Source organism: Lacerta agilis, chromosome 6 (assembly GCF_009819535.1).
Source record: "Lacerta agilis isolate rLacAgi1 chromosome 6, rLacAgi1.pri, whole genome shotgun sequence".
NCBI lineage: Eukaryota > Metazoa > Chordata > Lepidosauria > Squamata > Lacertidae > Lacerta > Lacerta agilis.
This window is the reverse complement of record NC_046317.1, coordinates 78481558-78505706: the sequence shown is the minus strand read 5'-3', so window position 1 is coordinate 78505706 and position 24149 is coordinate 78481558. Positions and strand designations below refer to the sequence as shown.

At 46.9% G+C, this 24149-nt stretch overlaps 2 protein-coding genes across 3 annotated transcripts; both read left to right on the top strand.

The window, feature by feature from the left end:
• Positions 1-272: 272 nt before the first annotated feature.
• Positions 273-16856, top strand: ZFP64 (ZFP64 zinc finger protein). Of its 2 annotated transcripts, none has more exons than XM_033153565.1 (6): positions 273-377; positions 4052-4291; positions 5162-5323; positions 9587-9649; positions 10856-11107; positions 15383-16855. In XM_033153565.1, the coding sequence occupies exons 1-6, from the start codon at positions 329-331 to the stop codon at positions 16666-16668; spliced, it is 2052 nt and encodes a 683-aa protein (XP_033009456.1). In that variant the 5' UTR covers positions 273-328; the 3' UTR covers positions 16669-16855. The 2 variants fall into 2 exon arrangements, with proteins under 2 accessions (XP_033009456.1, XP_033009457.1); XM_033153566.1 differs by lacking the exon at positions 273-377 and adding an exon at positions 393-536 and having other exon boundaries at positions 15383-16856.
• A 724-nt stretch (positions 16857-17580) lies between these two features.
• Positions 17581-18117, top strand: LOC117047804 (small acidic protein-like). The gene is given in 3 exon segments (XM_033151032.1): positions 17581-17805; positions 17807-18097; positions 18099-18117. Coding segments are annotated over 3 exon segments (510 nt in total). The 5' UTR covers positions 17581-17605.
• The last annotated feature ends 6032 nt before the right edge of the window (positions 18118-24149 follow it).

The following is a 24149-nucleotide window of genomic DNA, read 5'->3' as shown; positions in this document are numbered from 1 at the left end:
GGTTGCAATCCTGTGTGCGCACTGACCGGGGAGCAAGCCCAACTCAACTCCTGAGTTGCCTTGCTTGCTGCCACAGAGGCATGCATTGCAAGCGCCCTTTGCTCCCTTCTGTGGGCAAAGAGCCTCGCGACGGCATCGGCTGCTGCTACAGAGCATGCTCCACAGTCCCTCCACATCCGTCCCCGCCTTCTGGTGGAGGGGGGGGGACCGCGAGGACGAAGAAGTCTCCTTGTTCGTTTGCTTTTCCTCTCCCCACCCCCACCCCCCCTTTTTCTCTTTTGCAAAGCTGCGCCTGGCGCGCGGCTGCTGCGAATCCGCGACGGCCGCGATGAACCCCAGCGCCGCGACCGGCCAGCCTTTCCCCAGCCCCGTGCAATGTAAGTGGCTGCGCGGCTTATCCGCGCTCCCGGGCCCGGAGCTGGCAGAAGCCGCCCGGAGCCTGCGCTCCGGCCGGCCCCGAAACCTGAGTAGTGGAAGAAGCGAGCGCTCGCGCAGCCCGGGAATCTGGAGCGTAAAAACAGGGCCCGGGAACCTGGGTGGGAAGAGGCAGCCGGCAGGTTGGGGAAGGCGGGCCGGAGGGTGGCATTGAGGCAAGCCGGGGGCCAGGTGGGGAGAGGGTAAAAAAAAAGGTGCATCGCCCTCCATAGGGAACCCGAAAGGTTTCGGGAGCAGGTTTCAGCATGCTCGGTGGGTTTAGTTCCATTTAATTTTGTGCAGGATTTTGCAGCAGATGGAGGGGGGTGACATAATCCTCTTTTTTTTGACCGTGCAACTTGCAGCGTCCGCCAAAAGCGCTGCTTGCAAGCAGATCAAGGCCTGGTTCCTGCACCTCGAATGCAACTTGGTTTGGGGTGCTGTTTTATTCTTCTGCTTGCAAGGAATTCAGAGGCCCTTCCTAGGCCAGGGCCTTGCTCTTGCATTTGGACTTTTCTGTACCCCTCTAGCAAAAAGTGGTGTGGATGAATGTGTAATCATACCAGATTAGTCCGTACCGTCCAGTATTGGCTACACTGAGTGGCAACAACTTTCTTAGTAGCTCAGGCAGTCTTTCCAGCCGCCTGGGCTACCTGGTCCTGTTAACTGGGAGATGGCCAGAATTGAACCTGGGACCTTCTGCGTGAATATGCTCTTCCCCTAAACTATGGCCAGCCCCATAACCTCACATGTAGGACGCTGCATGCACATCCTCTCCACATGAGCCATTCTGCAATTGCTCAAGGCTGAACTCAGGGTGCATTAGCCTTTCCGGCACTGGAGCAATGCATTGAAAGAAAAGGCGATTTAAAAAGTTTCTTAAGCGAATGTGTTCTCTCAGTGGGAAGGTTTTAAGAGATCACACAGTGGAGCTATTTGTGCTGCTGGAATTTAAATACGTTAAAGCTGCAATCCATTACACAAACTTAACCTGGGAGTAAATCCAGTTTGACTTGGGCATGCCATTGAGTAAATATGCATAAAGTGACACTGCGAGCTGCCTTCCTGCGTGTGATTTCCTGGGAGAAAGCTTCCATATAACGTAAGCACGTTAAAATGGTTGGGGTAGGGGTGTTTCAGTAGGCAATCTTGTGCCCATCACAATATCTCAACCTGACCTACCTGGCATTCATTTCTGTTCCATCCTTCTGGTGCATCAGTCAAGAGTGCCATACAACAATTTAGAATAAATACATTGAAATACAAAGAATTCAGCGATAAAAATTAATACGTTTTGAACAGGTGTGTGTAGGAACAGAGCATTAAAAAAATTGTTTAAAAGCAATGGCAGAGATCATAGGTAAAAATGAACTTAGCAAGCAAAATCCTGGTGGAATGCGGGGATTCGGTGCTGGAGCTTCCCATGCATAAGCCTAGGCCGCCTACGCATGGGATTCCAGTTGCTGGCGATCTGCGGCCAGCACCTCACATGCGTAAATGCACGGGCGCCGGCCAAGCCTGCGAACGGGACGCACCGTTGTCCGCCAGGCTGAAATCTGAAGGTGCGTGAGTGAGTAGGAATAAAAGACTTGCCTCCTAACTAAACTTGGGATGACTTGCGACCTCCTACACTGTTGAAAAGCACTAAGTGAAATACCGGACATTTTTTATAACCAAAATTCCTCCCCAAATAAAGACAGACACAGTAATTTCTTTTATGGCTTTGGCTGACCCGCATAGGCTTCTAGACTTTCTTTGAACCTATCACTATTCTAAGACTCCCCTAAACTAAAAGTCCCTACACCGCCAAATCTTCCGCGATGCTAAGGCTAACTAAAACTATACCGCCAAATCTTCCGCGATCTAAGCCTATGCTAAACTAAAACCTAACTAAACCTTTACTGCCAAATCTTCCGCAAACTAAAACCTAACTAAACCTACACGCGCTTCCAACCCATCCAACCCTCAGCCCCAAAAAACCCCAACTAACTAAAGTTAACCCAACTAAACAGAACCCAAAATAACATGCCTAAGCGGGGAGCCGCAGCCTTTTATTGATAACCAAGTGTGACATCATGATCGATATATTTACCAATAGGAACGCTGTTGCTGCCCCCCAAAAAGGCGGGAAGCAGAATAAACGACCATTGACAACTTTGAAAACCTCTGGAACTAAACTTTTAGGCAGAGTGATCTCAGTGGCAAAATGCCTACTGAGTCTTACTTTTACTTTCACTTTTGTGAGGAAGTATACATAAAGTAGTACACAAATAATCATTAAATTAAACAAATAACCGCGGGTTCAAAGGAACCCACAAAGTGTATTCCCACAGTGGAATTCAACCACAACGGAGGGGGTCATCCATGCTTCACAGATATTTCACAATATTGGTGCAGTCACTGAAAAGGCCTCGTCTCATCGCATTCTCCTGCCTTTACACCCGCCATTTAACTTACAGCAATCTGTAGACCAGGCATGTCCAACAGGTAGATTGTGATCTACCGGTAGATAATTGGATGTCTGTGATAGATCACTGGTAGATCATTGGCTCCCCCCAAAGAAGCTGAACAACTGTGGCTCCCCTAAAAAAAGCTCAACATTTTACCTCCTCCCTGAAAAACAACTTTGACTCAAACTCCCAAAACGGGCCTTCCTTCTTCCTAAAAAAGCCCAACAACTTTGACCTGAACCCCAAAAAAGGGGGTAGATCACTGCCAGTTTTTAACTCTGTGAGTAGATCGCAGTCTCTTGGGAGTTGGCTGCCCCTGCTGTAGAGGATCTAAATCCTGACATCTTGGCAACTCGCATGCATGAACATGTGCACTATTATTTTGTAACTCCAGCTGGCAATAATAAGGTCTCTGATGGATAAATAAAGGTACCTTATGCTCCACTTGTTAATTTTTTTAGTCTTGTCTGCTAGACTTGCCATCCTTAAGTGCTGAGCTCCATTCCTATGGACTCCAGAAGTTAAATCTTGGAGCAGGGAGCAGATGTATCTTGACTAGTGTCAATGTGCATGGATGCTAAAGCAGTGTGGAGTGCGTGGTCTGCCAGCTCACACATTGCCACTGCTGCTGAAGTTTCTTTTGAGCTGCTGATAACCTACTGTAGGATAATAATGTTTTTGTAACGCAGGGTTCACCAAGGTCAGTGGGCACACTTGAATTTTTCAGCAAGTGCTGTGGACACCAAACCCTCTTGTCTCTTCTCAGCTCTGGATACTCCTCACCCACCCACCCCAGAGACAGAAATAGAGAAAGTGAATGCACACATATTCCACTTTTCTATACAATCTGAATAAACATCAGAACTAGTTGAATTAATCAGCCTTGGGAAAGCACATAGAGTTGAAAGAGGAAATGAGAAAGAGCATCACTTTTCCAACTTTCTCCTTCAACTCTATGTGATTTCCAAGGGAGGATACAGTAACCACCCTCCCTACGTCATGACCAAGTGGGCAGTTCATGGGGAGGCTCAATGGGTACCAGGATGCCTGCCATGTTGGTGAATCCTGTTCAACCATTTCTCCATTGTTTCCAGTAACTTGCAAACAATAACCTTGGTGACACATAAAATTTCTGTTGCCATTTCCGTGGTGATTATTGTTTTGTTCAATTTGATGTATTTTGACAGTTCCAGGAGGCACCACTGTCCTGGTGGAGCTCACACCAGATATTCACATTTGTGGCCTGTGCAAGCAGCAGTTCAATAACCTAGATGCATTCGTCGCTCACAAGAGAAGCGGCTGCCAGCTGTCCGGCGCAGCAGCGGAGACCACCAGCACGGTACAGTTCGTAGCAGAAGAAACCGTGCCAGCGACCCAGACCCAAACCACAACAAGGACCATCACTTCAGAAACCCAAACTATCACAGGTATTTATCCAGCAAGTTCAGGTAGTGGCATCTTCAGGGCAAAACTAAGCCATAGCATTGCATGCTTCAGCAGCAGGGTACCCTGGGCAAATGGAGACACTAAAGCTTTGTGGAAGGCTCCCAGCGGCATCTCCAAAGAAAAGAAATGTCTTTGCTTAAGGTCATGGAGAGCTGCTGCCAGTCAGAGTTGAGAACATTGGCCTAGATTGGCTAAGGTATATAACTTAGTGGTAGAGCACATGCGTTCCGTGCAGAACTTCCCTGGCATCTCCAGTTCAAAGGTTCAGATAGCAAGTAATGGGAAAGTCCTCTCTGCCTGACCCTGGCAGAGTCACTGCCAGTCAGAACAGGAAATGCTGGGCAAGATGGGAGAAGAATCTTAGCTGGTATAAGACAGGTCCCTAAGCTCACTTCCTTGTTCATTCTTGCGCGCAGCCACTTACTTTGCCGCCTGTGGCAAATAAAAATCACCTCCAGGCAGAAAAGTATTGTAAAAGTTGGCTCTTTTCTTCTTCTTGCCTGTAAATGATTTGGGAAGAGGGATAGCTTAACAGCTCTCAGCGCCATTCACAAAATACACCTACCAAGGATTCTTTGCAGGGAGCCACAGCTGTTTAAATTCATAGTGCACATGGGAGCTTAAGTCTCATAGCTAACTTAAAAGTTTCCTTCCTGATAAGCTTTTATTAGTGAACCTTGTGGCGTTTTTCTCACTGACAAGCAGTTAAGAAAAAGAAAAGAAGATTGCATTATAGTCTCGACATTGGGAGTAATTTTATGTTCTTATATTGAAGGTTCGCAGAAAGCTATATGGTTTTGCAGTGATCTGGTGTTAAAACAAGTCTTTTTTTTCCCCTGGTTGCTTTTGAGTTTCTGCGCCAGAGTTTGTTTTTGAGCATGGCTACCAAACCTACCTACCTGGTGAGAGCAGCGAGCCTCAGCCTGCCGCCGTTGTCACCACTACACCGAAACCTCGCGCCAGAAAGTCTGCCACATCAGGGGCGCAAAAGAAACTTAACTGCTGCTACCCAGGTGAAGTATATGCCTGTGCTTAGACAGTGTGGCAGTCTTGGGACCATGGAAGTGACTGCTTCTGCGGTTTAGATCCCCGGTCTGTTGCTGTTTCACAGATTCCTCCATTCTATTCTGTTGCTTTGGGGTAGGAAGGTTCAAAATCTCCTTCTTCGTAGGTGGAAAAAACAGTGGGAATTAGTATAAACCTCATAGCGGTTGGGGAGGGTGGGTTATTTATTTGTTTGCTGTGTTTACACCCCATCTTTTTCTCCAAGGAGCTCCACCGCCCTGAGACCTGCGGTTATAGGGCAGGTATATACATTCAATCAATCAATCAATCAATCAATCAATAAAGTGGGTAAACATTGTTATTCCCCCTCCTATTCAATCAATCCTTTGTATACTGCCTTTCCAAAGTTCAAACCATGTGTAAGGTGGCTTGCAACATATAAAAAAGTTGTTGTTGTTTAGTCGTGTCCGACTCTTCGTGACCCAATGGACCAGAACACGCCAGGCACTCCTGTCTTCCACTGCCTCCTGCAGTTTGGTCAGACTCATGTTGGTAGCTTCGAGAACACTGTCCAACCATCTCGTCCTCTGTCGTCCCCTTCTCCTTGTGCCCTCCCATCTTTCCCAGCATCAGGGTCTTTCCCAGGGAGTCTTCTCTTCTCATGAGGTGGCCAAAGTACTGGAGCCTCAACTTCAGGATCTGTCCTTCCAGTGAGCACTCAGGGCTGATTTCCTTCAGAATGAATCATAGAATCATAGAGTTAGAAGAGACCACAAGGGCCATCCAGTCCAACCCCCTGCCAAGCAGGAAACACCATCAAAGCATTCCTGACAGATGGCTGTCAAGCCTCTGCTTAAAGACCTCCAAAGACCTTGGTAGCAAATTCCACTGCCGAACAGCTCTCACTTTCAGGAAGTTCTTCCTAATGTTTAGGTGGAATCTTCTTTCTTGTAGTTTGAATCCATTGCTCCGTGTCCGCTTCTCTGGAGCAGCAGAAAACAGCAGAATGGATAGGTTTGATCTTCTTGCGGTCCATGAGAGCCAGCGTGGTGTAGTGGTTAAGAGCGGTAGACTCGTAATCTGGTGAACCGGGTTTGTGTCTCCGCTCCTCCACATGCAGCTGCTGGGTGACCTTGGGCTAGTCACACTTCTTTGAAGTCTCTCAGCCCCACTCACCTCACAGAGTGTTTGTTGTGGGGGAGGAAGGGAAAGGAGAATGTTAGCCGCTTTGAGACTCCTTTGGGTAGTGAAAAGCGGGATATCAAATCCAAACTCTTCTTCTTCTTCTTCCTCCAGCACCAGAATTCAAAAGCATCAATTCTTCAGTGATTAGCCTTCTTTATGGTACTGGGAAAACCATAGCTTTAACTATATGGACCTTTGTTGACAAGGTGATGTCTCTGCTTGTTAAGATGCTGTCTAGGTTTGTCATTGCTTTCCTCCCAAGAAGCAGGCGTCTTTTTATTTTGTGACTGCTGTTACCGCCTGCAGTGATCATGGAACCCAAGAAAGTGAAATCTCTCCCTGCCTCCATTTCTTCCCCTTCTATTTGCCAGGAGGTGATGGGACCAGTGGCCATGATCTTAGTTTTTTTGATGTTGAGCTTCAGACTAAACACCTCTAAAATCCTGATGCCACCCCCCCCCCTGGTTACATATAATTCTCATTATTCAAAAAGTGAACTCCTATTCACGTGGAGGAAGCCTAAAACGCCATTAACTTGGTGTAAACCAGCTTCCAAATTGCCCCCCTTAAAAATCAAATTTCTCCCCTGTGGTGCGTGGGAACCACGGCTCTAACCACTACACTACACTACACTACACTACACTACACTGACTCTCTTTAGCTGACATTGCTTTGGAAAACTTTGCCTGCGTAGTAGCAAGAATATGATTCACAAAAACGGTCTTTGGAAGCAAAGAAAAAAATGCACTTTCCATTTAGCGAGGCTTAGCAGTATGGATTCTGTATGCCTATAGATGATACACAGTAAAAATGGTAGCCTCCTTTTTCAGGATTTCCTTGCCTCACCCCATCCCGCCCCATTCTAAGGAGTCTCAGGGACCTCAAGGGGCTTTGCCCCTTGTGAATTGTTCTTCCGAATCGTTCCTTACACCCTCTGCTTTGCTCTGCTGCTTCCAGAGGGGGGAGAAATAAATTGGAAATGCTTAAACTAATTTTAATCAGTGACATTGCCGCAAAGTTTCAAGAAGATTCATGGAAGCGGTTTTTAATTAATTTATATAGCCATTGATCATGCAGGCCAAAGTCATGGGAAGGCAGGTGGGTGGGAAGCATTGGTTGTGTGATTAGGTCAGTTAACTTCATCGGGATATTCCGTTTCAGAACCTGTCTTCCCTTGAGACTCTTACCTGGAAGTTATGTCCATTTCTCGCTGTGCTTCTAACCTCAGACAGTGTTGACAATTCAGGCAGAACACCTGCACACCTACCTACGATGGGGTCATTGGACCTGAACCAGGAAGGTGTAGAATCAAATCCTTGCTAAGATTTGAAGCTTGCTGAGTTCACTTCAACTTTATCTGCCTATCCGGGGTCTGAGTGTGAAATTGAAGGGGGATCACAGGCCCCAGGGACCTCTCTTATCTGCCCCATGGATCTGTCCCAAAACTGCACCCTCACTGGCTGCGTTTCACGTCCCGAGTGGCTGGGGTATGCTCTTTGACTCTGCCAGTGTCTCTTGCTTCCCTGGATAGAGGATGGAAAGCAGTGTTATAAACTCAGATATATAAGCTAATCCCCAAATGGCAATTTAAACCTAGGTTACGGTTGGCTGTGGTCTAAACCACAAACCCTAGGACTTGCCAATTGGAAGGTCGGCGGTTCGAATCCCTGCGACGGGGTGAGCTCCCGTTGCTCAGTCCCTGCTCCTGCCAACCTAGCAGTTCGAAAGCACATCAGAGTGCAAGTAGATAAATAGGTACTACTCCGGCAGGAAGGTAAATGGCGTTTCCGTGCGCTGCTCTGGTTCGCCAGAAGTGGCTTAGTCATGCTGGCCACATGACCCGCAAGATGAGCGCCGCAACCCCAGAGTTGTCCGCGACTGGACCTAATGGTCAGGGGTCCCTTTACCTTTACCTACAATTGCCACAACAATGTCTAGGTGCCTTTTTTTGCTGTGAAACTACTACTTCTTAATTTCATTTCTTTTGTTGTTCAGTCGTTCAGTCGTGTCCGACTCTTCGTGACCCCATGGACATTTCATTTCTATACTGCTTTATATCTTAAAGAAAAAATCTCAAAGCAGTTTACAACAGAATAAAACATCAAATAAAGCAATCCAGAATAAAAGAAATTCAAGCTTCAAGGAAAATATTTCAGATCCTTCTTAGGTGGCATTTTTGCTTTCCCCATGTTTATTTACTTAATTTATATAGCTGCCCCATAGCAGAAGTGCTTTCGGAAGCCAGTGTGGTGTAGTGGTTAAGAGTGTCGGACTAGGACTTGGGAGATGAGGGTTCAAATCCCAACTCAGTCATGAAGCTCACTGGGTGACCTTGGGCCAGTCACAGCCTCTCAACCTACCTCACAGGGTCATTGTAGGGATTAATTTAGGAGGGGAGTGAACCATTTACTCCTTGGAGAAAAAAGTGGGATATAAACAGAATAAATAAGCTCTTCTGCTTACACCTGGAGGGGCCAGCCAGATGGAGATGTCAGTCGCCAGTCTGGCATCCAGAGATTTCCATGTGGTCACAGTTGGACCCTCGCCAGTAGCAAAACGCGCCTGGCACCTGGCTAATTTCTAACACCGAGGTGTGTGTGAGTTTGGGTAGAAACTAGCCTACTGTACGAAGGGGAAATTTACATCTGTTACTCCACCCACTCCTGCCTCTGCTCTGCCCACCCGAAGGTTGCCCTGAAGGAAATGCTGCTCTGTTTGCCATGCCAATTGTGAGCAATGCCAACGTTGGGAAATAACATGGCTGTGTCTCCCAGCGGACTTTTTGACTGCTGGCATCCGTAGAAGTTTGGCGTATCCAGGGAGAGGAATAAGGAGCAGAGTTCTAGCCGAGGCCTAGTTCTAGGTCATGTATGCCTGTTGAGGACCAGTGTTGTGCTAGACCCAGGGAGACCTGGGTTCAAATCCCCAGTCATTGAACTCAATGGGTGACCTTGGGCCACTCAAAGATTTAAAGTTATTGTGGGGGGGGGGGATCGTATGCCTTTCCCTGGGACCCTTGGAGAAAGTGTAGGGTAAAAGTGAATAAATAAATAATAGCTGACCATCTCTGTTTTTTCCCTCCCCAGGCTGCCAGTTCAAGACATCCTACGGTATGAAAGACATGGAACGACATTTAAGAACACACACTGGTAAGCAGCCTTATATAGCCTTAAACTGAGTTATATAGCCCTAATTTCTCTAAAAAAAACCCGCCGCCAATGTACACAGATCTCCTGGGCCCATTTGCGTTCTGCTTACGGGCGCAGACTTCGCTTGGATAAATACAGTAACATTTGGAATGAGTTTATACAGAACGTAGTAGGCGATTAACTTCTATATATATGCATTAAGATAATAACATTGTATCAATTTACACAAGAATGCATGGGAGTATGTTACAATGCAATTTTGTATTTTTTTATTTTTTCCTTAAACACATCTTTGTTCTTTTTCCTCCCTCATTTCCACCCCCAGGAGTACCTGCAGACTTGAAGTAACCCTGAGATTTGCAGGTGCTAAAAAAAAATCTTCAGCGGGGGGCACTACTTGAGGCGGAAGGAATTGGGCAACCCCTAAATATCCACTCACACAGAATGTTGAGGGGGGTGGGACTGACAACCATGGGAGGGGGAGTGGAGAGGCTGGAAAGGGGAAGAAAGGAGACAGAGATATGAAAAAGGGTAGAATGAAGCATTCTGTTGTCTGGAAAGATCACTTCTTGGTTCATGGTGAGGAGCTGTTTTAAAGTGTCCCAAGGATGGAAGCATGATTTGCTGATAGACTTCAATGGATAAATAAAATATTTTAACATAGCTCGTATTCGACCCTCCTCTCCATTAAGAAAAACCGAAATGGAAAGAAAAGGATCCACCAGAACATACTCAATGGGTGTAGAAGGATGACTGACTATTGAGGTGGAAGATGGTGCAGGGAGGGGGTAGAATTGGGTGGCTGGAGCCATGAAGGAAAGCATTGCACACTGCAATGTTTTGTTTCAGATCCCACCTGTAAAATTAATGTAGTGCAAAGCAGATGCATTCTCAAAAAATCTTCAGCGGGGGGCACTAATTGAGGCGGAAGGAATTGGGCAACCCATAAATATCCACTCACACAGAATGTTGGGGGGTGGGACTGACAACCATGGGAGGGGGAATGGAGAAGCAGGTGCCTCTCCACACATCCTCAATTTTCTGGAGAAAAGGCAGATAGCATGGAGGAAACCTCCAAAGTAAAATAAGTACATGACAAAAAGAGAAAGGGAAACATTCTTCCATTAAGGATCTCTTTGTTCCGTTTTAATGCAACTCGTCTCAACCCTGCCGCACCTTGGCTTTTTGTTGTTGCCGTTGTTTTAGGTGACAAGCCCCACAAATGTGAGGTTTGCGGGAAGAGCTTCAGCCGCAAAGACAAGCTGAAAATGCACATGCGATCCCACAGCGGAGTGAAGCCCTACAAGTGCAAGCACTGTGACTACGCAGCTTCCGAAAGCAGCAGCCTGAACAAGCACCAGCGCATCCATTCCAACGAGCGCCCTTTCAAGTGCCAGATCTGCCCTTACGCAAGCCGCAATTCCAGCCAGCTCACGGTGCATCTCAGGTCTCATACAGGTAAGGAAAGGGACAGGTCTGCCATACGTTGCCTCGCGTTGGGATAGGGGATCAGATGCTCCGTGATTATTGCAGGGAGGGAAAAGACAAGGGGGCTTCGTGCGATCCGATGATCTTGCAAAGCCCTAATCAGAGAGCTCTCCACAGAGCTTTGCGGGCCAGCTGATTGGTGACGTTTGCAAACCTCCTTTTAGCTGTGTTTTCCTGCCCCAAATATTTATATACAAGCACGTCTCACTATGTAGACACAATGACTTCTCAGGAAATCATTTGCTAGGCAAGAGTTCACATAACGACTCTTCAAATTCCATTGATTCTTCTGGGGAAATTTCGAGTGTGTTCCTCACCATGGAAATCTGACCCCCAAATGACAGAAAACCCTCTGGAACCTTGCAAAAAGCAAACAAGGAAGGAGAAAATGTTCTCTTTAATTGTCCAGTCTCTCCCACTTCCTCCTGCCATGGTTTCTGTTGAAATGGCTGTCACAAAACCAGCAAAACACCAAAAAGTAAGGCTTCTCTAAGGCTGATTATTGATTTACAGAGGGAGGACATGGAGGACTGGCTATTTGGGTATCTGAATCTACAATATGCATAGTGAGGTTCCTCGTTTTTGGATAAGTGAATTTTCATAGAGCGAGCAGTTGGATAGCGGTTGGACCTGTGTGTATATATGACGTCACGTGTGTGGCAGGTTGGCCAAAATGGGCTCACAGGCCAAACGGGGAGGCCTGGTGGCAGGCCGAGTTGGGTCTATAAGGCACAGGTTTCCAACGCTCACATGTGTATAAAAGTCTAGAGCTGGATTCGTTGGGAAAAACTATTAAGAACCTGGATCACACTGGAACTCCCAAGAGTTGGCCTGCTCAAAAGTTGGCTGTAAGTATCTCACATCTTAAGACGTTCACCAGACGTTGCCCATGTCCTCTCCAGGTGCTGTTGCACCCATTATGACTAAAAACGTAAAACTACAGAGCTGTGTCAGGGTCAAACCAAGGCTGTGGGCCGACCTGCTTCATTGTGAAGGATCTCAAACTCAGGGTTCCTGGGGCCAACAGCTGGAGCTGGAGCCTGAGGAACAGCAAGCCAGAGCCCCTGGTCTGTTGACCTGGCATGTTCAGAAGGCCAGGATGCTAAATCTTCCTACTAAAATGGTAGAAAGGGCAAGAACTCAGGCCACTGAAGTAAAGTAATACTGGATAGCAGTTCAAATGATACAATTGTTTTGAATAATCTCTTCTGTAGATGGATTTATTTATAGAAGTTTATACGTCACATGAAGTATATATACCAGGACAGGGCCCCTGGATCCACCAATACAGGTTGACTATAAGACTATCTGCTGAAGAAGAATTTTCAAAACGGGGCCCTGTCCTGGTATATATACTTCATCTGACGTATAAACTTCTATAAATAAATCCATCTACAGAAGAGATTATTGAAAACAATTCTATCATTTGAACTACTATGCAGTATTACTTCTGTGGCCTGAGTTCTTGCCCTTTCTACCATTTCCGTGTGAGCTTCAATCAAGGACTCCAAATCTTTTTACTAGGCATTGCTCATCCACAGGTTTTGTGTTGCTTATCAAGTGCAAGGACTGATGCAGCACACCTGTGCCTAGAGAGGACTTCCCAGGTACGTTGAGGTTCTTGGAATGTGATGCTCTGCCCTTTCACACAACTCTGCTGGAATCTCCAAAGTAAAGGCTGTCCTTGCCATCTCCGCTTGGACTCGGATTCTGCAGGTCTTAGGCTCGGCCTGTCAGTCCCCTCTTAATTTCCAATCTCTTCTTGCATGGGCATTTCATCTTTTACGAATGAAGCTCTGCAAAAAAGAAAGAAAGAAAGAAAGAGAAAACAGTAATAAATTAAACTTCCTTTGCCAAAGTCAAATCCAATAGGGTCATTGAGGAGGAAAAACAACAGGCAACACAGATCAATCTCTAGATTGGAACATTAAATGTACGGCTGACATTTAGCTGCTGCAGATCTCCTCTAGTATGGCTTGGCATCTGAAATTGGGTACTATCGGGTCATGTGCCGCACCCGGTTTTCATCAGGAAAGTGGGTAAAAATCCAATGACTGACTCTTGCAGTTCACCCAGTGGTATACGCAGCTGGAAGGGCCGGCCTGTAAAACAAATTGAACTGGCAGGCTGTGTGTCTTCATTAATAAAATGTGTATAATAAACATTTTACACCCAGGGTCTCAATTATTAAGCAAGCTTGTGGATTAGCACAGTATGCCACATCGCAATTTGAAATATCTTCCGCCTGATCAATGAAATATGTAGCCGGGTAAGCAACTTGCGCCTACATTATTTTTATTTTTTTTACAGTCTCCCGTTTATGAAGATCTATAAAATATTAACTGGTAAAGTAAATTAAGCCATGTGCGTTGTGATTTTTTAAAAGAGCTGCAACGTTCACTGAACCAAGGACCTCCCTACATTTTATTTCTGCCTTAAATGGCACCCCGTGGCTCATTCACTCACTTCTGAGCGTGTGTGCGTGAAACACGGAATAACAAAGGAGCTCCGCGCTGTTCAAGTAGCTTAGAGCAGCAATAAGTCAACAGTGCTGCTTTGTGATGTGGTATTAGCGATAATTGGCTACTCTTTGCGAAACGAAAACCCCGCCGTTCGTATTGTGAAAGGTATCAATACCGTGCATGTTTGCGCTGTATTGCTCTGTTGATTAGGCAGGTCCTACCAGCTGTGGAGGCGTAAGGCATGTTTTCGGATATAATTCCTGCAAATTGTTGTGCAGAGGTCTGTCTTCGCTCCTGAGCGTATTGGTATTCGTCATTTACCTCGGGTTATGGCCGCTTCAGGTTGCGTGTTTTCGGGTTGTGCACCGCGCCAAACTCGGAAGTACCGGAACGGGTTACTTCCGGGTTTCGATGCTCACGCATGCGCAGAAGCGCTAAATCGCGCTTTGCACATGTGCAGAAGTGCCGAATCGCAACCTGTGCGTGCGCAGACGCGGTGCGGCGGGTTGCGAACACGCCTCCCGCATGGATCGCATTCGCAACGCGAGCGTCCATTGTGCTCCCCTTTCCCATGCATTCTGCTTGCTTCCCTTTTTAAACAGAGACTTCGTTGGGGGGGGGGACAATAATGTTACTATAATAATTAAATATGCAAAGCTTGCATATCAGACCTGCAGACAAATAACTGGAGGACAGCTATTGGGAGATATGGGGGAAAGTGAAGGGCGGGCAAGGAAATGGTGGCGTTTTTTGCTGGGGGGGAAAGATTTTGTGGGCTCAAGCCCTCTTCATCAGATGTCAAGGTAAATTTTATTACCCTTTAGGGTGTCCAAAGACTCTTCATTATTTTTGTTAAACTGTGGGGTTTGCTTTCGTAAGGTAGAGTGTGATGCCACTAGCTTGGAAGGCTTTTAAAGGGGAGGCGGGCAAATTTGTGGAGGATAATGCTTTCCAGTGGCTGCTAGTCAGGATGACCGTATATCACATCCATTTTTAGAGGCAATATGCCACTCTGAATACCAGTTGCTGGGGGTCGCTGGCTGGAGACCTCTGTGGTGTTTGTGGGCTTTCCATGTGCCTTTGGATGGCAGCTATGGGAAGAGAATCCTAAACGCAGTGGTGCTTTAGTCTTATCTAGCAGGAGTCTCCTCATGTTCATGGGCTAGCTCCAGGTTGCTCATTATAACCAGACGGTATGAGCATATAATGCCAATCCTGACCCAACAACACTGGCTGCCAATTAGTTTCTGGGCCCAATCCAAAGCGTTGGTGTTGACCTATAAAGCCACACACAGCTCACGACCTCAATACCTTAAGGACCATCTCTCCCCATATGAACTGACCCGGACTTTGCACTTGTCATCTGAGGCCCTTCTCTGTGTCCCCCTCTCCCCAAGAGGGAGGTAGGGATACAAAACAAGAAGGAGCCTTTTCTGTGGTGGCTCCCCATCTGTGGAATGCTCTCCCTAGAGAGGCTCGCCTGGTACCTTTCCTCTTTACCCAGGCCTTTGGCCATTAAATAATCTATGACCTGTTAAATGTGTTGCAGGTGGGTCCTGTTATTATTAATTTTATTATGCTATCTGTTTTTATTCTTTTTATTATTATTACACTCTGTAAAATATGTTTTTAGTGTTTGACACTTCCTGTAAAGGACGGTAAATAAATTATCACCATCATCATCTTTCAGAAACACTAATTCAGATCCATTGGAATTTATCCTTATTGTTCTGCATCTCTTGGTCCAAATGCCCCTAATTCGAAATGCTTTTCTCACGGACAGGAGACGCTCCCTTCCAGTGCCGCCTCTGCAGCGCCAAATTCAAAATCAACTCGGACTTGAAGAGGCACATGCGCGTGCACACGGGGGAGAAGCCCTACAAGTGCGACTACTGCGACGTGCGCTGTGCCATGAAGGGCAACCTGAAGTCGCACATCCGCATCAAGCACAGCATGGAGAACGCCTACCGGTGCCTCGAGTGCGAGTTCCAGTGCGGGAACAAGACCAGCCTCCGGCACCACCTGCGCACCCACCAGCCCGAGCAGCCTGTGAAATGCTCGGAGTGCAGCTACTCCTGCTCCAACAAGGCCACCCTCAAGGTGCACGAGAGGATCCACTTCAAGGACCGCCCTTTCAAGTGCGAGTTCTGCAGCTTCGACACCAAGCAGCGCAGCAACCTCACCACGCACATGAAGAAGGCGCACGGGGACAAGGTCAGGGTGAAGAAGAAGGCGGCCGAGAAGGGGGAAGGAGAGCGGCTGAAGGAAGGCAGCTCCAGGCAAGTGGCCAGGCTGGAAGCCAAGAAAGCTTTCAAGTGCGATCTCTGCGAGGCCTCGTTTGTCCGGGAAGACTCCTTGCGGAGCCACAAGAGGCAACACGTCGAGTACAACGGGGCTAAGAACACGGAGCTGGCCGTTTTGCAGTTCCAGGTGGACCCCACGAGGCCAACCGGCGCCCCTATTACCGTCAGCCACCTCCAGGTTCCGCTGCAGGCTTCGTCTTACGGCAAAGGGCAGGTGAAGATCATCGTCGGACATCAGGTACCCCAAGCCGGAGGTCTGGTGCAAGCGGCTTCCGTGAACATTGTGCCGCCAGCCTTAATAAGCCAGAACCAAGAAGATCTGTCTGGCAACGGCCAGTTGCAAATCCTGCAGCAAGTGAGCTTGCTGGCTCCCCCTCTGCCCCCGGGGTCTCAAGCGGAAAGCATTTCGATGGGCCAACCGGCCGTGCTCCTCACAACCCACAGTCCAGCGGAGAGAAGCACGCCCAACCAGACCCTGATTCCCGACATCCCCGTAGGCAGCCACGAGGCCACGGCGGCCCAGGCTTTCATCAGCAGTGCCGAAATTAGCTGCTCCGACTTGGAAGGACTCAACGCCTTGATTCAGGAAGGGGCCGGGGAGGTGACAGTGGTGAGCGATGAGGACCAGAGCATCACTGTGGCTACCTCGGTGCCCCCTCCGCCCATCTTTTCCTCCCCTCCTCACACCGACGTGCCCAAGCAAGTCTACTCCATTATCCAAAGTGGTGCAAGTTTGCTGTGTCCTGCAGACTCCATACCAGATTAGTTCCAAGAAGAGCGCATTTGCTCAGCGCTCAGTTAGCACATGAGATTTGGCCCTGGATCCTGATTAGGGTGCTGAGTACAGAAGGCGAGGCAATTCCTGGTGTCGTGCCAGTTCATTGCTTCACTCCAGGGGTAGCCCAGCTGTTGTCCGACTGTAGCTCCCATCATCCCGGACCATTGGCCACACCAGCTTGAGGGCTGATAGGAGTTGTAGTCCAATGACATTCTTAGGGCACCGTGTTAGCTGCCCCTCCATCCCATGCCTTACTGCAAATAGAGCCCCTCCTCTTACAGAGTACAGTGGTACCTCAGTTCTCGAACGTCTCAATTGACGAACGTTTCGGAACCCGAACGCCGAAAACCCGGAAGTGAATGCTTCTGTTTCCGACCGCGCCTCAGAAGTCGAATGGCTTCTGCTGCGCCTTTTGTTTTTGTTTTGTTGTTTTTGTAAATCAAGAAAATCTTTAATAAAAATACATTAAAAAATAATAGCAAATCACAATGCATAAAATACCACAAAACATACAAAACCATGTAAAAGGATCAAATTGAGAAACAAAGACACACAACTTAAAAATGTATTTTTAAGATCTCCTAGTGGCCAAATTCTCCCCACCCAACAGCAAAGTCTGGGTGGGGTTCTAAGCTAGGGAGTTCAATCTTAGTGTAGAAAAGTACACAGCCGGGGAGGGGGGGGTTCCTAAAAGCCCTTCCCCGTGAATTAAAAGCATCACACCCCCCAGAAGATCTCCTCCTAGTGGCCAAATTCTCCCCACCCGACAGCAGTGTCCGGGTGGGGGTCTAAGCAAGGGAGTTACCAGTAAATCTTAGTGTAGAAAAGAAGTGAAAAGGATTGGGGCTGCCGAAGATTGGGCTGTGAGCAAGCAGGGCCAGGAAGTGGCCCTTGGGGTGGGCTTGCTGATCCGGGCGGCTGCAAGATGAGCACCGCCAGGGAGTCCCAGCCTGAGCGCGGCCATGGAGTGAAGCGAGCGGCCTCCCCCGACCTTGGATCTAGCAGCTGGGAGGCAGCAGACCTGGGTAATGAAGAAAGAAAGCAAAAGTTCTTGAGACTTATGGGTGCTGCAAAGAAAGAGCATACTGGCCGTCTTGTTATTGGAGACCACAGATCAACTTCTCAGTGTAGGGGAAGAAGACAAGAAAATGAATGATGAGCTAGAAACTCAGTTCCAGCAAAGCATGGATAGCACCATGTCGGGACAGAACCGGCGGCATTGTGGACTCGGCTTCAGTGAGTTTGAAGAAGACAAAGGAGATCCAGAGGATACAAGAGACTCTCTGGAGCCAGGAAGCTCAGAGGACTCAGAAAGTGGTTCTGAGTCTGAGCAAGAAGAGGCTGCAGAATCTACTGAAAAGCACAGCGATGCTGAAGATCCTCAAGCTAAGAAAAATTCAAAAAGCAACTATAAAATATAAATCCAGTGGTACATAACTACAGATCAAATCAGCATCTAAGCAAAGTACGCCTTATGGTTACAGTGCAAAGTATTGGACTGCTTACAGCACAGACCTTTCTATTATGGTTTGAATAAGGCCATTTTAGAGAGAGAATAGTGTTTGCTTTTTCATCGCCATGAAACTATTTTTATCAGCGTGACTCTATCCATTTTGTTTTGTAAAGTATGAGAATAAAATTGGGCTGGTTGTGGGGAGGGTGCAAGTTAGTTTTGGGGGGGTGGGGGGAGAAAGAAAAAGAAGTGAAAAGCACACATAGCTGAAGAAGTTGGGGCTTGTTCCTGGGGGGAACTTTGAGGAATCCTGCGGGGAAACCTACAAATTTTCTTTAAGAACAACAACAAAACGATGCTACCATCGCCGTAGCAGGTGTTTTGACTGACTGTAAAAGCGTCTGGTCTTGGAAATGATCAAAGACTTTCTGGGTGATGTAGAGGGCTGAAGTGAGAGGCAGAACACAGCTTGACTGCAGGAAGCCCCTTCCCTGCTGCACACACTTTGTGCAGCTACTTGTCTCCTCCTGCTTTCGGTGCTGAGGAGGCTCTCCAGCCAAGAATATGCACCCAATCTGGAACATGATTTGCTTCAGGAAGGGATGTGCATGCATCACGTGTCCTTCTTGGCAAACGGTTCATGAAGTCCAGAAAACTGGTTGCAGCCTCCAGTTGTGGCTCCATAGAAGCGATGATGATTCTGTCCCCACTGTGGAAGGATGTGTGTGGATCCAGAATTGGCCTCCACGGTCAAAACGTGTTTAAGGAAGAGAATCTTACTTGGCTACAAGGGATCGCCGAAGAAGAAGAAGCTTCTCCAACATGAGGCAAAGGTTCTCTGTGTGGCAAAAGCTGGCATTTCTAGTATGTGGCAATCACGCACAGAGGATCCTGCCCCGGGACTGAGGCTGAGAGACTTCAAAGAAGTATCCTGCAGTGTGTTTTTGAATTTTCTCAATTGAGTTTGCCGACAGCCCTTTGCGCCTCGGTTTTCTAACGTTTCGGAACTCGAACGGTCTTCCGGGACGGATTACATTCGAGAACCGAGGTACCACTGTATTGCGTGCGTGTTTTAACAGGCTTAGTGATGGTTATGCTTTTGAGACCAGGGAGCGGAGAAAGTATGAGATTCTACAAACAGGTGCCACCCAGTGAGCTGCAGTATTCATTACGGTTCATCTCTTGCCCGTTCCTGCGCTAGATTGTTCGTTTGGTGCACGGCACAATATTTCACAGCTGCTTGGTAGCAAATACTCTCCCTCCTACACATCTTGCCCCATTTGAAGGTTGCAGCCTTAAAATACATATAGCAAAAGAAGTTGCACTGAAATTATCTTCCAGCTTCACGGCCAGCTCCAGTCACGATGCTTGTAACCCAATGAATTACAGGGAAGAGTGTGTTGTTGTTTTTCTTCTAGTTCCGCATTGGCTTTCATTTCCCAGGCTTTCCACAATCATGTTCGAAGTAAATATAATATATTTTGAAATAATTGCACCGCCTTGGACTGTAATCCTGTGCCGAATTGTACTGCACTGTAATTGCAATTATGCAGAGATTTTGTTAGGACTAAGTAATCTGAGACTGCAGGGTTCAGTCGAAAAACAGGGTTTGAGAGGGGAGGTCCAACACTTTAGTTTTTTTACTGGCTGGTGTTTCTGCATCTTTGATGGTAGCTTGATGTGCATGGAAATAGGCAGAAGATGCTAGTCCTGTAGGCAGAAAGACGCACTGCTGCAAAAGCACTGGATCTGCATCCAGCCAGCCTTCTTCCTTACAGCCAATCCAGCACTGTCTGTCAGCTTCCTTGTCAGTCTCAGTGTTGCCATCCTAGAACTCAGTAGAGAGGATCGGGGGGGGGGGTTGACCTTTCTGTCTGGGTCCCAGCCATCGCTGGAATAGATAAATAAACAAAATTTATATACCACTTGATTGTAAAAAAACCTAAGCGGTTTACAAAAAAATATATATAACATTTTAAAAAAGTTAAATATTTGGAAATATTCAACAAATGGTTAAAAACAACAGTAACTAAAAAAGAGGAAAATACACGTGACTTCTTCATGCCTGGATAGGCCTGCCCAAACGAAAATGTTCTAAGCAGGCGTCAACCGTGCATTGCAAAGGGGTCTGTCTGATGTCAGGAAGTTCCAAAGTTTAGGTGCCACTACACTAAAAGATTGGAAAGCGGTAAGGAAAACCTCCCTTGGTCCTGTTGAAGATATAGGAGCTGAACAATAAAAGTAGATGACATGACCTGGGGATTCTGTTCAAAGCAAAAGCCGGTTGACTCCTTTTTGAATATCAGATATTTTGTACTGGAACCCAAAGGAACAGCTCTAGAACCACAGCATAAACTGGAATTGTGTGCTGTCCCCCCCTGCAGCCAAACAGCAGCGTGGCTGGGGCAGCTACGTTCTGCGCACAAGTCAAGCTATATTTGCGATTTGCAGGTTTCAGTGCAATAAGCTCACTTATTTCAGGCATGCCATGCATACTCTCTTGTCGCCAGCCATTGGGGAGAACATCTTATCTCAATGCCGTACAAACTCGGTGGGGCAGTTTGGCAGTAATGAGCGCATTTCATCATGTGTTTTCCTAACTATAAGGACAGGTAAATGCCAAACAAAAAACAAACCCTGAAGCAGAGGTCATTCCCATTTCCGCAACTTTCAATAAAAGCAGCTGCAGCCAGTGCAAAATTTGGGGGTTCTAATTAACAAGATCACACCTGCACAACGTGTGACCCACTGAGCGCAGCCAGCCATGCAGTGCAGCCCACCAGAGGTTTGCTGTGTTGGGCTTGGAGGATCATGTTGCATTAGCCCACATTGCGCCATTTTGCTGAAAGAATTTGAGCCAGCAATCTGCTTTCTGATATTAACAAGCTTCCGTTTCCAAGGGATAATTGCAGCGGATTGCCGGGGAAGGGGAAAGCACCCCATTCCGCCTTATTTTGTGCATTGGGAGAAAAGCAGTCGGGATTTATTTTATGTCATCCATAGGTGGTGCTAGAACTCAAGCTGAGGTCTGAGCTGAAGTGTGCTTCTTTAAGGATAGGTTTGTCTTCACAGGTGCTGCTTGCAGCCAACAGAGCTGTGGAAGGTAGCATGTCTCTGAATTTCTGGCCTTTACAGGTGGGAAGAGGGCTGCTGTCTGTGTTCATGTCCAACTTGGAGGCTTCCCACAGGCATCTGGTTGGCCACTGTGAGAGGAGGATGCTGGACTAGATGGGCTGCCATTGGCCTGAATCCAGCAGGCTCTTCTTAAATTCTCATGTGTAAACATGAAGTCTCTGTTTCTTTTGGATGAGTCTTTCAACAAAAGTGTAGCAAAGCGTTGATGAGTAAACGATGCAGGATTGGAACTGATGAAAATTGAATTTGTCATTGAACATGGTGCCCCTCTAAAGGTTTAATCACAGCGTGCATTTGCACATACACATAACAAGGGTACATCTTGCATAACTCCCAACAACTCCCTCAGAGCTTACTGTAGTAAAAAAGTAAAATGCTTACATCCTGAATGTATCTCCCTCTAAAGAGCAAAGCATTAATCATTTCTGACATCTAAAACGATTAATTCTTCCTATCTCTGCCTCGCTGTCTCACTATTCTGACATGCTGTAGAAACTAAACCAGCGGCAGGGCCACACAGTACAGGAGTTGCCAACTTTTTGTAAGCTAGAAAAATAGTCATGGGCACTAGAGATATACTCCCTGCAACCAAGCATCAGGGCTGGCCCAATACATTTTGGCATTTAAGGCAAGCCACAGCACAGGGCCTTCCCGGTGGCCAAGGAACAAGGGGTGAGTGAAGAGCTGTGTCAGGAACAAGGGAATAAAGATCTACGTTGGTGATCCCTGCAGAACTAAGGTGCCAGTATGGAATCTCTGCATTTTCAGCATGTCCTGCTAATCCACATGGGAGATTGCAGGTGAAAAAGACAGCACTAGGCATGATGCCACCCATTCAGAGTAGTTGAAAACAAAGCACTAAGGAGCCAGAACCCTATACGTATGTATTTGCATCCACAAATGTGCCTTTTGCGTTGCTGCGAGAGCAGTGCACTCCCACACAGGAACCTAGCGCCACAATTAGGTTCTCTAACCGCATTTTCTGCCTTTTCACTTTCTCAGAGCAAGAGGTATTGAGTTTGTTCAATAGTAGGAAACCAGTATATTTATGTCATTGTGATGGCTAACCTGTAACGCGGGGTTTTTGTATAGTTCTATCAGATAAACAGGAAAGATAACCTCCGTGAAAATGAAAAAGCTGGTAACTCAAGCGCTGCTCTCTGCACCACAGCGGTGTGTTGTGTTTAAAGGCGCCGTTTGTGGGGATTTTGCTTTCTAGGCTGATGAAAGCTCACAATCCAAAGCAGAGTAATTCTCTGGCTGTCGTCTAGTCCCTCTCAAACCAATGGAGGTTCTGCCACTGGTTTTAAAGAGCAAAACCTGGACAGGTGTAAAGAAGCATCCATCAGACACGGACTACAGTGTATGTATGTGTGTGTAGATAGATAGATAGATGATAGATAGATACACACGTGTGTGTGTGTGTGTACTGTATCAGAATTGTGCTTTACTGTTTTTGAAGTTATTGAGTTATTGTCCCAACAGTCGGGGTTTGAGCATGGACTAGTAGCAAATCTTCACCTTCCTCCATGCTTTTATATACCCTCCCACCAATTTTTCCATTTCTTTTTCCTGAACCATCAGCCATCATTCTGTAGTCACAGACCATGCGCACTGCTCGGTCTTCAGTGGACGGTTTTGTGGGGTCATCTTCCGCACCCCACATCTTAGATTATACCTGTATATCATCTTTATACTTCTGTAAATATTGATGCCACACACCCCCAATCTACTGATCCCTGCCTTTTCTGTGGGTGATGCCATTTTGGCTACATAAGCCAAAGTTCTCATGCCTGCACATCGGAAACAGAGGACTAGCAACAAGCGGGACTCTCATTTTTTTAAATCATAGGACATATTCTGTTACTCCTCATTATGCACAATAATATAACTCTGACCCACGACTATTGCTCTAGCGGTACCAAACAAAGCACTATGCTGCCATGTTAAACAGTCATAACTTCACTGGGGAGGGGGGCTGTAGTTTATCAAAGATGCTGCATTCTAGGGGTGGTAAAAAGTTGGAAATTTTACCGCTCTTTCGCCGTTCCGAAATCCGGGGCTTTTTCGCCAGGAGGTGCTTTAATCCTCGCGCCGAGTCCTCCGCTCTCTCGCCGTTAAACCAGAGAATTCGGGGTTCTCATCTGGCGCCGCTGGATCCTTCGGCTGAGGGTCACCCCCTCAAGCCTTTTTCGGGGTCGCGCAGCCCTCGCAATGCCCCAAAAAACCTCCAAAGCGAACGCTCCAGCCTGCAGCTTTTGCGGAGCGCGTCCGTTCACGGTGGCGGCAAAATCGGAAGTCCCACATAGGTAATACTTTCAAGGACATGCCACAAATGGAGAACCACCACTAAGAAGGCCCTGTCACGCATAAACACCTGCTGGGCAGTTCGGTAGGAAATTTGCCACCATCCCTCAGTGTGCACATGGCATAGCCTCCATCTTCCCGTTTAGTTCCTCAGGGTTTATAAACAGGTTTTATAAGGAAGCTCCAGAGCAGCAGGTCACCGCCATCTGCAGTGGGGAAGGAGGGTGTGTCGTGCCACCGCAGTTTACCACTCTCAAGACCCATGGTTACAGGTAAGCAATCTACTTTTATTCATCCAAATGGCATTTTTTTACAACTGGATCCAAGTTAAAGCAGAGTATTTGTATATACCCCACTGCCATCACATTAGAAATGCACAATATCACTTTTTCATCCATGTTGTAAAATCCAAGGAGATATGGCAACAGTGTTCAACTGGGGTGTGATATTCATGATCTTTTTCCATATATATATATATATATATATATATATATATATATATATATATATATACACACACACACATACATACATACACATATGGCAGTAAAATTGCTTTCTGGTGATGACTCTG

What these genes read in the sequence shown, in the direction of transcription:
- ZFP64 (XM_033153565.1), top strand. Translation starts at nt 329, where the DNA reads ATGAACCCCAGCGCCGCGACCGGCCAGCCTTTCCCCAGCCCCGTGCAA. An exon ending in AGAAACCCAAACTATCACAG is followed by an intron (nt 4,292 to 5,161) that starts GTATTTATCCAG and finishes GTTGCTTTTGAG; the next exon opens with TTTCTGCGCCAGAGTTTGTT. An exon ending in GCATCTCAGGTCTCATACAG is followed by an intron (nt 11,108 to 15,382) that starts GTAAGGAAAGGG and finishes TCTCACGGACAG; the next exon opens with GAGACGCTCCCTTCCAGTGC.